The 17,600-nt window shown below is 48.9% G+C and overlaps 1 protein-coding gene across 10 annotated transcripts in view; it reads right to left on the bottom strand.

Moving 5' to 3' along the window:
* gdpd2 (glycerophosphodiester phosphodiesterase domain containing 2) overlaps positions 1 to 17,600 on the bottom strand; it is a 351,510-nt gene that overhangs the window by 98,764 nt on the left and 235,146 nt on the right. For all 10 annotated transcript variants that reach the window (XR_011946672.1, XM_072505507.1, XM_072505508.1 and 7 more), the window contains exon 4: positions 9,001 to 9,094. Coding sequence is in view for 9 of the 10 variants with exons in the window: in XM_072505507.1 (XP_072361608.1) it covers positions 9,001 to 9,094 (94 nt within the window). In the remaining variant the exon portion in view is untranslated. The remainder of the gene's footprint in view (positions 1 to 9,000; positions 9,095 to 17,600) is intronic.

Raw genomic sequence — 17,600 nt, 5'->3', positions numbered from 1 at the left:
GTCACAAGTCGGCTTCAAATGAAGTTACTGTGGAAAGCCCCTAGTCGCCACATTCCAGTGCCTGTTCGGGGACGCTGGTACGGGAATGCTGGTACGGGAATTGAACCCGCGCTGCTGGCCTGCCATGGTTTGCTTTAAAAGCCAGCTATTTAGCCCTGTGCTAAACCATCCATATTAATGACCAAAACTGCACTATCCAGGGTATTATTTCAAAGTAGGCAGATAGCACTTGGAAATATTGTCAATTGTGAGGGGGGCAGTGTTAGATTCAAAACGACAGTAAGTAGGCAGGTGGAATGGATGAATACATAGCAGGTGAAATTTGATAGAGAATTTTGAAATGATATAAAAAGAGGCAATATAAACTAACAGGTACAATTCTAAAGAGATGTAGGAAGAGAGAGACATGGGGGTATGTGTGCACAAATTGCTGAAATTGTGGTTGGATGTCCATTTCTTTATCCAGACGGTATTTAATCCCGATCACACTATTTCCTAGGATGTGTCTGTTTTCCCCACTGTTATTGGGTATGTATCATCGTATTACCACAGATTTCATATTCATATCCATTTCATATGTGCTGCACGATAATTTTAGAAAAAATTGAGTTTTATCGGCTGCAATTCAATTAAGCTGTGTGCCTTGTACATAGGTATATGGATACCTGGGAGTGAATTACAGGTTCTAATCAGATACTTCATATGGTTTATAAAGTATTTCCATATGATAGTTGCATTTTTAAAAATTATTTCATGGGATGTGGGCATTGTTGGCTGGGCCAGCATTTATTGCCATTCCCTAATTGCCCTTGACGAGGCAATTAAGAGTCAACCACATGGCTGTGGGCCTGGAGTCACATGTAGGTCCAGGCCAAGTAAGGACAGCAGATTTCCTTCTCTAAAGGACACCAGATGGGCTTTTGCGACAAATCGTCAATGGTTTCACAGTCATCATTAAACTTTTAATTTCAAATTATTATTCAATTCAAATTTCACCATCCGCCATGGTAGGATTCGAACCAGGGACCCCCAGAGCATCACCCTGGGTCGCTGGAATACTAGTCCAGTGAAAATACCATTAGCCACTGCCTCCCTGTTGCCAGCAGAATAATATTTTAGTATAATCCTGGTCATCAGTTTATTTTTTTCCAGCTGCACAGATAGAAGCCTGGCAAATATTGAGGGCACGATTTAATGGAAACATTTTGGGCGTGATTGGCAGGGTGTTTCTTGACGGCCGCGGTGGCCAGATCGTGGCCCGTATTTACCGGAAATGGGCCCCCCAAGAGCTTCTCGCCATTACTTGCTGTTTCGCTGTCTTATTTGGCAGACTAGCACCTCAGCAGCTCACCGCTAACAGTGTTTAAACACTCCCTCACCACTCACTCCCAGTCAACACACAAGCATAGCAGCGCACAGAATTGCTCCTCGTTTTGGCAAGGCCAACCTGGCCAGGCATCTTGATGCCAATGATAGATGAGGAATCCAATTCCCATGAGTGGGTCAGAGTACCAGCATCAGGGTAAGCAATGCCCCTGGGAGGCATTGGCAGCGGCTATCAGTTTGGGCAGCCCGCCAAGGACGACCACCGTGCAATGTAGGAAGAAGATCAACGACCTCCACCGAGCTCCAAGGAGTGGAGCTCGGTGGAGTTACTACCTCTCTCCTGGAATCAGTTCGTCCTGATATCCCTCAAATTCCCAAACCCATCCCCAATGCCTGCACTACCCCCCACCCCCACATAAATCACTGACTGACACCTCGAGCCCTCCCCACATCCGATCTTCGTGCTTGTTCGTCAGCACCCCCACTGACCAGCATAACCTCTTCATGTCCAGTTGCAGCGTCCATACATGCCACTTGCAATAGGCAGCACGGTAGCATTGTGGATAGCACAATTGCTTCACAGCTCCAGGGTCCCAGGTTCGATTCCAGCTTGGGTCACTGTCTGTGTGGAGTCTGCACGTTCTCCCCGTGTGTGCGTGGGTTTCCTCCGGGTGCTCCGGTTTCCTCCCACAGTCCAAAGATGTACAGGTTAGGTGGATTGGCCATGATAAATTGCCGTCCGTGTCCAAAATTGCCCTGTGTTGGGTAGGGTTACTGAGTTATGGGGATAGGGTGGGGGTGTGGGCTTGGGTAGAGTGCTCTTTCCAAGAGCTGGTGCAGACTCGATGGGTCGAATGGCCTCCTTCTGCACTGTAAACTCTATGATTCTATGACTCCCCCCTCCCCCACCCACCCCCGATCCATCAAGCGAGGCTCACAAGCCCTCTCTTTGTCTCAGGAGAAGTTAGTCCATAATAAGGAGGACAGGGTCAAGTCAGGGGGGCACAGTACCAGAGATCAGAATGCTCACCCCTATAAGGAACAGGCCCTGGAGATGGAGGAGAGAGCAATCGACGAAAGCGAGGTTGGCCTGTGCCACAGAGGTGAGGATCCACTGCCCCTTCACCCACATGGCCTGTGAGTTGTTCATGTCAGACAAAATGATCCTTGCCTCACACTGATCACATGTCCATTCTTTCGCAGAATCTCCATCTGATGGGCCATCCGGAGTCGTGCCCCGTCCCACCACTCAAGAGACTACCTTGGAGGAGAGCTCCGAAGAGACCATCATCGAGGCTCACAGCTATCACCCCCACCTTCCACCAGCGCAGAGAAACCCACCCTGGTGGGCAACATTAGCGGGTAGGCTTCTGAGGCACAATCTGGTGGACACCATACGTTTGCTGATGCACATCAGGTAGAGGCAGGAACATCCACGGGAGTCAGGAGTCGAAGATATGCTGGATCCCAGGACTCTGCTGGTCCAGGTCAGATGCCGAGCCTTTGGAGAAGGTTCTCCCAGAACAGATGCAGATGATAGGCCATAGCCGTAAGATTCAGGACAGGATTTCAGCGACATTCCAGTGAGCGCACAGCCGATTGGAGGTGTCCCAAAGACTAGCGGCACAGTAGATGATGCCAACAATGCATGGCATCGACTCTCTTGTTGCTCTCCACTCCTCCCAACCTCTGCCCCCTAGGCACAATGGTCCAAGATCAAATGCCACCGATGCAGATTCAGTTCAGAGGATGAGTGTGAGTGCGCCATCAGCAGAAAGACAGGAGTCAGACTGGCATAAACTGAGGAGCAACAGAGCTAACCTCACAGCGAGTGATCATCACTCTCCTGCCTTGTATATTGACCCGCTGACAGTGCAGACACAGGCCCATCATTCTGGGGTGATGTAACAAAATCCTGGGAGAGTAGTCAGGGCAGAATGGGGGAATAGGGGAATGGGTTGGGCTGATGGGACAACGTCTCGTCCTATGAGAATCTGGTGAGGATGAAGGCCTCCCTGGTCCTTAGGCATGCTGGACTCTCTCCGCTGCCTATCTTCTATCCTGTCGCTCCTCCTGCGAGTCCTCCCCGGGCTCATCCTCCATCAGTTTCTGGCCTGCCTCCTCCTCAGACAATGCCCTCCTCCTCCAGCTTGTCGCCCTGCTGCTGTGCCAGGTTGTGGAGGGGACAGCAGATCACCATAAAGTGGAGGACCCTCTGGGGTGTACTGCAGTACAACACCAGCGCAGTCCAGGCATCAGAACCGCATTTTGAGCAGTCCGATACACCAGTGTTTTTTGAAAAGAAATTCTGGGCCACATTTTTACTAACTGGCCAACTTTTGGGACCCATGCCGGCTGACCTTCACAACCCACGCTAGCTGACCTTCGCGACCCAACATTTTCTCTTACCTTTAATGCGAGAGGTGAGCCTGCTTGGTCCTCACAATCTCACTTCAATCAGGTTCACAGGGAGAGAGAGCTATGCACATTTCGGGTGCAGGATTCAGCCGGTTCCTTTGTGCCGTCTTCATCTTTGTGAAGACGGAAAATCCAACCTCGCACATGTAGGTCGTTGTCAAGGACAAAAGCAACAAAATGCTTGCTTTACTCAGCTCCGGACACTCCTCGGAGACGCTACTCCACAATGCTGACAGTTTCATTGACTTGTGCCGTGTTTTTAATGTGCTGTCAAGGCTGAGGCGCAGAAGTTCAGTCAGCTTTATTTGGAGACAGGCTTGCCAGTCCATTTACACTTTTCTTACTAATGCTATTTTCTTCGATGTGTTGTAGCAGCGTGGGGAACATGTAGCAAATTTGGCTTTGCACTCACAATTGCCAAATTTTCAATGATTTTTGGAAAGCTGCAATTTTTTCACAGTGCCGAAAGCAATCATCATCCTTCCCTTGCAATTTAAGGTCCAGTTCATTTAGAATTGAAACGATGTCTGCAAGGTAAGACATAGTTAGCATCCAAGTTTCAGCAGCACATGAATCGGTCAGAGGACAATTTCTTGAGGAAGAAAGCGTGGATTTTGTACGTCAGTTCGTAAGCTCTGTGTAGCTCCCCTGTTACTGATCAAGCGGATGAAGTCCACCATCGTAGGGATTGACTAGTCACTGTTTCGATTTAATTCTTTAATGTAGTCTAAAAGGTCAACAAAATACTTATAGCCACCCTTCAGTACACAGAGGGCGACGCTGTGATGATTTCCCATGGCTTTCATTATATTCCTTGCCAAACGTTCAGTTCTGTCCATGATTAAACCATGAGGAATATATACTCTCTCCAGATCATTTGAGTAATGTTTAGGGATGCAAAATAGGTTGAGGTCAAAGCCTTCTTCATCATCGGTGATCACCACGCAGTCAGCCGCTGCCATGCTGCGATCGCACTTTGACCCCGGGTTCAGGTCCCAACACTCCCGCATGCGCACTGATGAGCAGGCACGCATGTGCACTGCATCCGCACTTTTGTAGTTGGACGCAGCCGCCATTTTTAAAGCCGCTCCCAGCCGGCATTGTTAAAATCCGGCTGCTGCATGAATTCCCGCGATCGGGAACGCCGTGATGGCTGGCTCTGTGACCCTCCCGACACCCGCCTGCGACCCACCCGCAGGTCGCGACCCCCACTTTGAAAATGTCTGCGATACACCATTTAATGACAGCACGGGTGGCAACTTCGATCTCTCTCCTCCAATTCCTTACAGATACCAAAATGGATAGTGGTGTCGGTCCTGCAGAGGATGCCCTCGTTGTGCTGGTGGCAGCCCAGCTGGCCAGACGCCGGAGAAAGCAGCAGTGCGACGCTTGTGGCCACCCCACTCCCTGAAGATCCGGCCACCCATCATGCCAAGGAGGAACCCAGAGGTGGACGCCAGCGATGGCCCAAGGTGTTCAGCCGTCGTTGGTATTTCAAGGAGATGATGGTCAGTATGTGCTGCAGGAGACTCTGTCTCAATGAAGAAACAGTGCGGCACCTGTGCCATGTCCTCGCAGACTTGGCACCTTTTGGAGGAGGAGGATACCCGCTCCGGTGGCCGTGAAGGTCATCGTAGCCTTGAACCTCTATGCCACCAGTTCATTCCAGGGCTCGAGTGGGAACTTGTGCAGCATTTCACAAGCTACAGCCCACAAGTGCATTGTTGAGGTCACAGATGACCTATATGCCCGGGCAGCTGATTTTATCAAATTTGAGCTAGAACAAGCCCACCAAGATGCCCGAACAGCAGGATTCTCAGCTATTCGGGATGACCCAGGTCCAGGGGGTAATCAATGGCATGTACGTTGCATTGCGCGCATTGGGGCATTAGGGAGTGCCCTTCATTAACAGGAAGGGGTTATACTCCTTGAATGTTCAACTCATGTGCAACCACCACCTCCGGATCATGCACGTGTGTGCACATTTCCCAGGAAGCATGTATGACAGCTCAGAGATCCCCGGCATCTTCGAGGACAACCCAGGATGACGGGTTGGCTCTTATCAGGGGTACTCACTGAGGTGCTGGCTGATGACATCAATGCAGAGGTCGGAGACCGAGGTGGAGACCCAATGCAACAAATTCTGCTCCTATATCCTATGAACTTATGAACAATGTCATTCACTCAGGAAAAAGATAATGTTGTGGAGGAGAATGCTGAGACCCAGGCTATTAGAATAGATGGCATTGAGGTATGTAGGGAAGAGGTGTTGGCAATTCTGGACAGGCTGAAAATAGATAAGTCCCCGGGGCCTGATGGGATTTATCCAAGGATTCTCTGGGAGGCCAGGGAAGAGATTGCTGGACCTTTGGCGTTGATTTTTAAGTCATCATTGGCTACAGGAATAGTGCCAGAGGACTGGAGGATAGCAAATGTGGTCCCTTTGTTCAAAAAGGGGAGCAGAGACAACCCCGGCAACTATAGACCGGTGAGCCTCACGTCTGTAGTGGGTAAAGTCTTGGAGGGGATTATAAGAGACAAGATTTATAATCATCTAGATAAGAATAATATGATCAGGGATAGTCAGCATGGCTTTGTGAAGGGTAGGTCATGCCTCACAAACCTTATTGAGTTCTTTGAGAAGGTGACTGAACAGGTAGATGAGGGTAGAGCAGTTGATGTGGTGTATATGGATTTCAGTAAAGCGTTTGATAAGGTTCCCCACGGTAGGCTATCGCAGAAAATACGGAGGCTGGGGATTGAGGGTGATTTAGAGATGTGGATCAGAAATTGGCTAGCTGAAAGAAGACAGAGGTAGGTGGTTGATGGGAAATGTTCAGCATGGAGTTCAGTTACAAGTGGCGTACCACAAGGATCTGTTCTGGGGCCGTTGCTGTTTGTCATTTTTATCAATGACCTCGAGGAAGGCTCAGAAGGGTGGGTGAGTAAATTTGCAGACGACACTAAAGTCGGTGGTGTTGTCGACAGTGTGGAAGGATGTAGCAGGTTACAGAGGGACATAGATAAGCTGCAGAGCTGGGCTGAGAGGTGGCAAATGGAGTTTAATGTAGAGAAGTGTGAGGTGATTCACTTTGGAAGGAATAACAGGAATGCGGAATATTTGGCTAATGGTAAAGTTCTTGGAAGTGTGGATGAGCAGAGGGATCTAGGTGTCCATGTACATAGATCCCTGAAAGTTGCCACCCAGGTTGATAGGGTTGTGAAGAAGGCCTATGGGGTGTTGGCCTTTATTGGTAGAGGGATTGAGTTCCGGAGTCAGGAGGTCATATTGCAGCTGTACAAAACTCTGGTACGGCCGCATTTGGAGTATTGCGTACAGTTCTGGTCACCGCATTATAGGAAGGACGTGGAGGCTTTGGAGCGGGTGCAGAGGAGATTTACCAGGATGTTGCCTGGTATGGAGGGAAAATCTTATGAGGAAAGGCTGATGGACTTGAGGTTGTTTTCGTTGGAGAGAAGAAGGTTAAGAGGAGACTTAATAGAGGCATACAAAATGATCAGGGGGTTAGATAGAGTGGACAGTGAGAGCCTTCTCCCGTGGATGGAAATGGCTGGCACGAGGGGACATAGCTTTAAACTGAGGGGTAATAGATATAGGACAGAGGTCAGAGGTAGGTTCTTTACGCAAAGAGTGGTGAGGCCGTGGAATGCCCTACCTGCAACAGTAGTGAACTCGCCAACATTGAGGGCATTTAAAAGTTTATTGGATAAGCATATGGATGATAATGGCATAGTGTAGGTTAGATGGCTTTGGTTTCGGTGCAACATCGTGGGCCGAAGGGCCTGTACTGCGCTATATCGTTCTATATGTTCTATATGTCATGTACCAGGTCCTGCAGCATCTTCTTGCTTCAAACTGGATTGCCTTCTGGACCCATACCAGTGTTCCAGGATCCAAGTATCTTGGAAACAATTATCCTTCTTTCCGGCTACAGGAAAGGAATGAAACAGCAACAGCAGCCTCCAGGCATCTGCAGCCACCAACAGGAGCAAGATGCAAACACAACCTGCAGCTGTGAAGTGCTCTTCCAACTAACAAGGCCAATTTCTTATTAGCAATAGCCTTCAGTTGTGAAGCTGGAGCTTACTAACAGTCAAAGGGCGTTAAAGTGACCTTCAACATACAACCAAGAATAGGGCTCTGTCCTAGTAGTGTTTTGCCTCTGTTCTGGGTCTCCACAATATTTAAATATGGCTTGAAGACGTCACAGATGAAAAGCCCCTCAACCATGTTCTCCACCCCTCCCGCCCAAGGGCAACCTCCGACCTGGAACTCTTCAGCCCCAACCATGTCAACCTCCCTGATGGGTATCTCCCACCCCAAGAGTAGTGGGGCAGCAGCTCCAGTGCCCTTGAGCAGCATGGTCGAAAATTGAAATGGCTCCTCACCTCCTCAGTTCCCCTCAGCAGTCATTGTGGCAGCTTTACGTTTTAAAAAGGAGTACTAAATGACACCCGCGTGATTTCTCACTGGAGAGCCGGTTAATTTCTGGGAGGCCATTATATTCAACTTCAATCTCACTCATGAGATGAAAATTAATGCAAATTGGGGCTTATGATATGCTCACCATACTTGGGCAAGATCCAGCAGTCACTAACAGGAGAGGGCCTGTTAGACTCATTCGCGTCCGGCATGAGTCTCGATTTTGGCCTTTCTCGCTATTTAACCGACGAGCCGAGATCTGCGCTGGGCACAACGTGGTGGTTATATCACTCCCTGAATCTCTTAGAATGTGATACCTTGTCATAGGTTCAGTGAGCATTGTGATCAAGGAAGTACCTGTGATTTTCTACAATTCTCGAAACGGATTTTATGTTACACCAGAATCTGTTTTCATAATCAGACATGCAACTTTGAAGGGTTCACAGGTGTTTTACAAATCACTGCTAATGTTGGGCAAGGATTCATTGACATTCCTTTGCAACATGAGAACTTCAATAATGGAAATGTATTTTCCTAAGCCAGGAGAACTGGCTTTGCCTCTAAGCAGAAACCCAAAGACCCAACAGCAATGTTAAATTTGGGATGCTTAATTGGCCTATTTGCACCGTTGTCCAAACACATTTCAAATAATTGCATCCAATAGACAGCAAAGACTTTCATATTTATCTGGGATAAATTTGAACTTGGGCATCAAGATTTATGTCTCTACACTACACAACAGTGTTCCAATAAAGTTAATATCAAAGAATTAATTAATCTATGAACAACTCCATAACTCATCAATAACTTACCATTAACAGAAGCAGGTAGCTAAAGATAAATGCCGCCAATGTTAGGAGAATCACTGACCAGTCTAACCACCGATGCATCTTTTCAAATAAATGCCTGTGATGGAAGAGGAAGGGATTATATCTTGAGCAGCCTAGCATGCACATATTTTACCTGTTAATTGTCTTAAATGATTCCAATTTGGGTCGAGTACAGAATACAACTTCTACATTACCTAAGCATAGCCAATCATAGAAATCGCCATGGGAGCTTAGAATTTCCAAATTAGTTGCTTAAGACAAATACCTGATATTCTTTGGCAAAAGCTGAATTGTCGGATGAAAAGGAAAATATCATCTCCCAAGTGCTCAATTATCCCCTATTGCTGTACCTTATGCCTTAGATTGGCTGGTTAGTGTCAGTGGGGGGATAGTGAGGAAATCCCAGCCGCTGCCGCTGTCCCCCGAGCAGGGTGCTACAGGGTCGGACGGGGCCCTAGAGGGCCCGTTCCACCCAGTACAATTCAGCACCCCGGACTTGTTCAATTTCTCAAGGGAGGGGGTCAGCGATAACCCCTGCTTCTTAGGTACTTAGCGGGTTACAGTTTGGAAGACCCTCTGTCGCAACCGCTGTCTTCGGGCACCTCTGCCACCATCCCGGACCTGTTTCCGGAGTTATTTTCGGGGCCTTCCAGTGACCAGGCTGCGGGGGCGGAGCAGGCATCTGCACCACTACCTCCCACTGGCCCGGAGCCTGAGGAGATCCCGCCTGTCGATGATCCCAGGGGCGCGATTAAGGCAGGCCCTGGGTTGGTTGGTGGACCCGTGTTGCCCGCCGCACTCAGTGTGGTGGAGGATTCGGGCCTGGACGGTGACTGTCCAAAGGCTGTCAGCCGCCCAGTGTCGGTAGCGGAAGGTGCACACGAGGTTCTCTGCAGTGGGGTGCAGGGCTTACTCGTGCCTGACACTGTGTCGCCCCTCACCCCCTCTGGGGGACTCCCGGAATCTGGCACATCATAATTGAAGGTTCTTTTGTTTTTCTGCCTCCATAGGTAATTCTGGCAGTGTCCTATTGGGCCCCCCTCCACAAACACACTGACTCCCTCCCTCCCCACCTCCCTCCTTTCCATTCACTCTTCACCACCCCCTTCCTTTTCCTTCTGTCGGTACAGAGGCGAGAGTATCTGATCTCTCCAGCACAATGCTTTGTGCTTGTTCCATTTGTTTTTTGTAGAAACGTGTTGTGAACTGTTTAAATAATCAGAGTATCCACCCCCCCTCCCTGTACATTAGAACATAGAACATAGAACATAGAACATAGAACAATACAGCGCAGTACAGGCCCTTCGGCCCACGATGTTGCACCGAAACAAAAGCCATCTAACCTACACTATACCATTATCATCCATATGTTTATCCAATAAACTTTTAAATGCCCTTAATGTTGGCGAGTTCACTACTGTAGCAGGTAGGGCATTCCACGGCCTCACTACTCTTTGCGTAAAGAACCTACCCCTGACCTCTGTCCTATATCTATTACCCCTCAGTTTAAGGCTATGTCCCCTCGTGCTAGCCATTTCCATCCGCGGGAGAAGGCTCTCACTGTCCACCCTATCTAACCCTCTGATCATTTTGTATGCCTCTATTAAGTCTCCTCTTAACCTTCTTCTCTCTAACGAAAACAACCTCAAGTCCATCAGCCTTTCCTCATAAGATTTTCCCTCCATACCAGGCAACATCCTGGTAAATCTCCTCTGCACCCGCTCCAAAGCCTCCACGTCCTTCCTATAATGCGGTGACCAGAACTGTACGCAATACTCCAAATGCGGCCGTACCAGAGTTCTGTACAGCTGCAACATGACCTCCTGACTCCGGAACTCAATCCCTCTACCAATAAAGGCCAACACTCCATAGGCCTTCTTCACCACCCTATCAACCTGGGTGGCAACTTTCAGGGATCTATGTACATGGACACCTAGATCCCTCTGCTCATCCACACTTTCAAGAACTTTTCCATTAGCCACATATTCCACATTCCTGTTTTTCCTTCCAAAGTGAATCACCTCACACTTCTCTACATTAAACTCCATTTGCCACCTCTCAGCCCAGCACTGCAGCTTATCTATATCCCTCTGTAACCTGCTACTTCCTTCCTCACTATCGACAACACCACCGACTTTAGTATCGTCTGCAAATTTACTCACCCACCCTTCTGCGCCTTCCTCTAGGTCATTGATAAAAATGACAAACAGCAACGGCCCCAGAACAGATCCTTGTGGTACTCCACTTGTGACAGAACTCCATTCTGAACATTTCCCATCAACCACCACCCTCTGTCTTCTTTCAGCTAGCCAATTTCTGATCCACATCTCTAAATCACCCTCAATCCCCAGCCTCCGTATTTTCTGCAATAGCCTACCGTGGGGAACCTTATCAAACGCTTTGCTGAAATCCATATACACCACATCAACTGCTCTACCCTCGTCTACCTGTTCAGTCACCTTCTCAAAGAACTCGATAAGGTTTGTGAGGCATGACCTACCCTTCACAAAGCCATGCTGACTATCCCTGATCATATTATTCCTATCTAGATGATTATAAATCTTGTCTCTTATAATGCCCTCCAAGACTTTACCCACTACAGACGTGAGGCTCACCGGTCTATAGTTGCCGGGGTTGTCTCTGCTCCCCTTTTTGAACAAAGGGACCACATTTGCTATCCTCCAGTCCTCTGGCACTATTCCTGTATCCAATGATGACATAAAAATCAAAGCCAATGGTCCAGCAATCTCTTCCCTGGCCTCCCAGAGAATCCTAGGATAAATCCCATCAGGCCCCGGGGACTTATCTATTTTCAGCCTGTCCAGAATTGCCAACACCTCTTCCCTACTTACCTCAATGCCATCTAATCTATTTACCTGGAGCTCAGCATTCTCCTCCACAACATTATCTTTTTCCTGAGTGAATACTGACGAAAAATATTCATTTAGTATCTCGCCTATCTCTTCAGACTCTACACACAACTTCCCATCCCTGTCCTTGACTGGTCCTACTCTGTCCCTAGTCATTCGCTTATTCTTGACATACCTATAGAAAGCTTTTGGGTTTTCCTTGATCCTTCCTGCCAAATACTTCTCATGTCCCCTCCTTGCTCGTCTTAGCTCTCTCTTTAGATCCTTCCTCGCTACCTTGTAACTATCCATCGCCCCAACTGAAACTTCACACCTCATCTTCACATAGGCCTCCTTCTTCCTCTTAACAAGAGATTCCACTTCTTTGGTAAACCACGGTTCCCTCGCTCGGCACCTTTCTCCCTGCCTGACCGGTACATACTTATCAAGAACACGCAATAGCTGATCCTTGAACAAGCTCCACTTATCCAGTGTGTCCAAAACTTGCAGCCTACTTCTCCACCTTATCCCCCCCAAGTCACGTCTAATGGCATCATAATTTCCCTTCCCCCAGCTATAACTCTTGCCCTGCGGTGTATACTTATCCCTTTCCATCCTTAACGTAAACGTCACCGAATTGTGGTCACTGTCCCCAAAGTGCTCACCTACCTCCAAATCCAACACCTGGCCTGGTTCATTACCCAAAACCAAATCCAATGTGGCCTCACCTCTTGTTGGCCTGTCAACAAACTGTGTCAGGAAACCCTCCTGCACACACTGAACAAAAAACGACCCATCTAATGTACTCGAACTATATCTTTTCCAGTCAATATTTGGAAAGTTAAAGTCTCCCATAATAACTACCCTGTTACTTTCGCTCATATCCAGGATCATCTTCGCCATCCTTTCCTCTACATCCCTAGAACTATTTGGAGGCCTATAGAAAACTCCCAACAGGGTGACCTCTCCTTTCCTGTTTCTAACCTCAGCCCATACTACCTCGGAAGATGAGTCCCCATCTAGCATCCTCTCCGCCACCGTAATACTGCTCTTGACTAGCAGCGCCACACCTCCCCCTCTTTTGCCTCCTTCCCTGAGCTTACTAAAACACCTAAACCCCGGAACCTGCAACATCCATTCCTGTCCCTGCTCTATCCACGTCTCCGAAATGGCCACAACATCGAAGTCCCAGGTACCAACCCATGCTGCCAGTTCCCCTACCTTATTTCGTATACTCCTGGCATTGAAGTAGACACACTTCAAACCACCTACCTGAACACTGGCCCCCTCCTCCGACGTCAAATCTGAGCTCCTGACCTCTATACTCTCATTCTCCCTTACCCTAAAACTACAATCCAGGTTCCCATGCCCCTGCTGCATTAGTTTAAACCCCCCCAAAGAGCACTAACAAATCTCCCCCCCAGGATATTTGTGCCCCGCAGGTTCAGATGTAGACCATCCTGTCTGTAGAGGTCCCACCTTCCCCAGAAAGCGCCCCAGTTATCCAGAAATCTGAATCCCTCCCGCCTGCACCATCCCTGTAGCCACGTGTTTAATTGCTCTCTCTCCCTATTCCTCATCTCACTATCACTTGGCACGGGCAACAACCCAGAGATAACAACTCTGTTTGTTCTAGTTCTGAGCTTCCATCCTAGCTCCCTGAAAGCCTGCCTGACATCCTTATCCCCTTTCCTACCTATGTCGTTAGTGCCAATGTGGACCACGACTTGGGGCTGCTCCCCCTCCCCCTTAAGGACCCGGAAAACACGATCCGAGACATCACGTACCCTTGCACCTGGGAGGCAACATACCAAACGTGAGTCTCTCACGCTCCCACAAAATCTCCTATCTGTGCCCCTGACTATAGAGTCCCCAATTACTAATGCTCTGCTCCTCTCCCCCCTTCCCTTCTGAGCAACAGGGACAGACTCTGTGCCAGAGGTCTGTACCCCATGGCTTACCCCTGGTAAGTCGTCCCCCCCACAAGTATCCAAAGCGGTATACTTGTTTCTCAGGGGAACGACCGCAGGGGATCCCTGCACTGACTGTTTTTTCCCCGTCCCTCTTACAGTTACCCATCTATCTCCAATCTTTGGTGTAACTAATTCCCTGAAGCTGCTATCTATGACCCCCTCTGCCTCCCGAATGATCCGAAGTTCTTCCAACTCCAGCTCCAGTTCCCTAACTCGGTCTTGGAGGAGCTGGAGATGGCAGCACTTCCTGCAGGTAAAATCAGCAGGGACACTAACGGCATCCCTCACCTCAAACATCCTGCAGGAGGAATATTGCACTCCCTTCCCTGCCATTCCTCTAACTTTCTACCAAGATCTGGCTAACAACTAAATTTAAAAAAAATTTTATATATAAAAAAAAATAAAAATAACGAATAAAAATTATTAATAACAATAATAAAATATGGTACTGACCTCACACCAAAGGGTTTTATTATTAGGTTAGAGGAGGAGGGCGGGTGGGAGACACTACACGTGTAGTGTCTCGGGTTTCCTCTCCACCAGAATTTATTGGTGAGGGTCTTCCCAGACGTCCGCGGGTCGACTTCCTGTTCCCACCTTAAACACTCACCACAGACAGCAACCTTTTAAATGGTCCCCTCTGTCTCGCAGCCCCCGCGCTTTTCAAAATTCCCGCGCTGATTCTAAGGTCCCAGCTCTCACTCCCGAACTCAACAGCTGACCTGCAAGGCAAGTAAGTTAATCTGTACTCACCTCACCACAGACAGCAACCTTTTAAATGGTCCCCTCTGTCTCGCAGCCCCCGCGCTTTTCAAAATTCCCGCGCTGATTCTAAGGTCCCAGCTCTCACTCCCGAACTCAACAGCTGACCTGCAAGGCAAGTAAGTTAATCTGTACTCACCTCACCACAGACAGCAACCTTTTAAATGGTCCCCTCTGTCTCGCAGCCCCCGCGCTTTTCAAAATTCCCGCGCTGATTCTAAGGTCCCAGCTCTCACTCCCGAACTCAACAGCTGACCTGCAAGGCAAGTAAGTTAATCTGTACTCACCTCACCACAGACAGCAACCTTTTAAATGGTCCCCTCTGTCTCGCAGCCCCCGCGCTTTTCAAAATTCCCGCGCTGATTCTAAGGTCCCAGCTCTCACTCCCGAACTCAACAGCTGACCTGCAAGGCAAGTAAGTTAATCTGTACTCACCTCACCACAGACAGCAACCTTTTAAATGGTCCCCTCTGTCTCGCAGCCCCCGCGCTTTTCAAAATTCCCGCGCTGATTCTAAGGTCCCAGCTCTCACTCCCGAACTCAACAGCTGACCTGCAAGGCAAGTAAGTTAATCTGTACTCACCTCACCACAGACAGCAACCTTTTAAATGGTCCCCTCTGTCTCGCAGCCCCCGCGCTTTTCAAAATTCCCGCGCTGATTCTAAGGTCCCAGCTCTCACTCCCGAACTCAACAGCTGACCTGCAAGGCAAGTAAGTTAATCTGTACTCACCTCACCACAGACAGCAACCTTTTAAATGGTCCCCTCTGTCTCGCAGCCCCCGCGCTTTTCAAAATTCCCGCGCTGATTCTAAGGTCCCAGCTCTCACTCCCGAACTCAACAGCTGACCTGCAAGGCAAGTAAGTTAATCTGTACTCACCTCACCACAGACAGCAACCTTTTAAATGGTCCCCTCTGTCTCGCAGCCCCCGCGCTTTTCAAAATTCCCGCGCTGATTCTAAGGTCCCAGCTCTCACTCCCGAACTCAACAGCTGACCTGCAAGGCAAGTAAGTTAATCTGTACTCACCTCACCACAGACAGCAACCTTTTAAATGGTCCCCTCTGTCTCGCAGCCCCCGCGCTTTTCAAAATTCCCGCGCTGATTTTAAGGTCCCAGCTCTCACTCCCGAACTCAACAGCTGACCTGCAAGGCAAGTAAGTTAATCTGTACTCACCTCACCACAGACAGCAACCTTTTAAATGGTCCCCTCTGTCTCGCAGCCCCCGCGCTTTTCAAAATTCCCGCGCTGATTCTAAGGTCCCAGCTCTCACTCCCGAACTCAACAGCTGACCTGCAAGGCAAGTAAGTTAATCTGTACTCCAATCTGTACTACCTGTACATTGGTACTGAGGGGAAGGTACCCAGTTTCTCCAACACAAAATTAGTGTTTGTACCATTTGGCCTTGTTTATTTATTTTCTTACTGTTTTAATAAAAAGATATGGAAGGAGTATTTTGTGCAAATTCTGTCTGTTGTGAAACTATGGAGTTCTAGATGCAAGATTATTTTCATGATGTTGAAATTGAATTTAATAGTATTAGATCAAGGAAGAGTCAACAAAATCAGCTGGAATAGTATTGTTCAGGGGGATTTCAGGAGAGCATCTCCCAAATACTCACTGCAATTACAGAAAAACAATGCCAGAATGGTGGCTTATAGAGGAGACCTGGAATGATATCTCCCAAAACCATTGAAAAATACCTTCCAAAACATTCTGAGGTGGTATCCACTGGAATGATGCTAGAAAGTCATGGGACGGGATTCTCCCGTACCCGGCGGGGCGGGGTGGGGTCCCGGCGGGACGGAGTGGGGTGAACCACTCCGGCATCGGGCCGTCCCAAAGCTGCGGATTCCTCCGCACCTTTAGGGGCTAGGCCCGCCTCGGAGTGGTTGGCGCCCCGCCGGTCGGCGTGGAAGGCCTTTGGCGCCGCGCCAGCCGGGGCTGAAGGGACTCTGCCGGCCGGCACGGGTCCGTGCATGCGCGGGGGGTTCACCTGTGCGTCGGCCATCGCGGAGGCTTACACGGCCGGCGCGTAGGAATAGGGTGCCCCCACGGCACAGGCCTGCCGGCGGATCGGTGGACCCCGATCGTGGGCCAGGCCACCATGGGGGCACCCCCCAGGGCCAGATCGCCTCGCGCCCCCCCCCCGAGGACCCCGGAGCCCGCCCGCGCCACCAGGTCCCGCCGGTAAGGGACCAACTCCAATTTACGCCAGCGGGACGTGCATAGAACGGGCGGGACTTCGGCCCACCGTGGGCCGGAGAATCCCCCCGGCCGGCGGTCGGAGAATCCCGCCCATGGTTACAAAATGTGTCACTTGATTTTCCATCTTTTTGTTAAAGCAGCTTGGGGTTTAAACCAAGTTCATTTAAAGCAGTGAGCCATACTGTCTGATACATGACAGAAACAGATGATGGAGATGGAATTTCAATGATGCTGTTACCTCCCTAGAAATGAGTCAGAGAAGGTCATGGATCTGCCCCTGCTGTAAATTGTGAGGTTAGCTAATTGAAATGTAGAACTGTACAGAACTGTCAAAATCCAACCTGCAATATCTGATGTACCAGGAGTTGGTTTAAAACCAGAAAAAGGATGGGAGATAGGGTTCAAATGAGCCTGGGATGGAGGGGTAGAAAATATAGAATCATACAGTACAGAAGAAGCCCTTTGACCCATGAAACTTGCACTGACAAAGAAAAACTACTCTAATCCACACTGATCCCACTTCCCAGAAATTGGCCCATAGCCTGGAATGTTATGACATTGGGCAACATCTGGGGAAGAGGCAAAGACCTAGTAAAATAACAGGATATAAAACCTGTTGAATAGAAGACTAGCAGGAAGGAGGAAGCTTGAGAGGCAAGGAGAATAGTCTGGCCTAAAAACAAGTCACTATCAGTAATTTCTGGATGATCCTAATGGAAATATAGAAAAGAAGGGTAGAGCTGTGATCAATTGTAGTTCATTTAGTAGATGGTTCTGTGGCCTGAGACTTC

Source organism: Scyliorhinus torazame, chromosome 5 (assembly GCF_047496885.1).
Source record: "Scyliorhinus torazame isolate Kashiwa2021f chromosome 5, sScyTor2.1, whole genome shotgun sequence".
Classification (NCBI taxonomy): Eukaryota; Metazoa; Chordata; class Chondrichthyes; order Carcharhiniformes; family Scyliorhinidae; genus Scyliorhinus; species Scyliorhinus torazame.
Note: the sequence above shows the minus strand (reverse complement) of the source record. Positions and strands in the feature narration are given on the sequence as shown.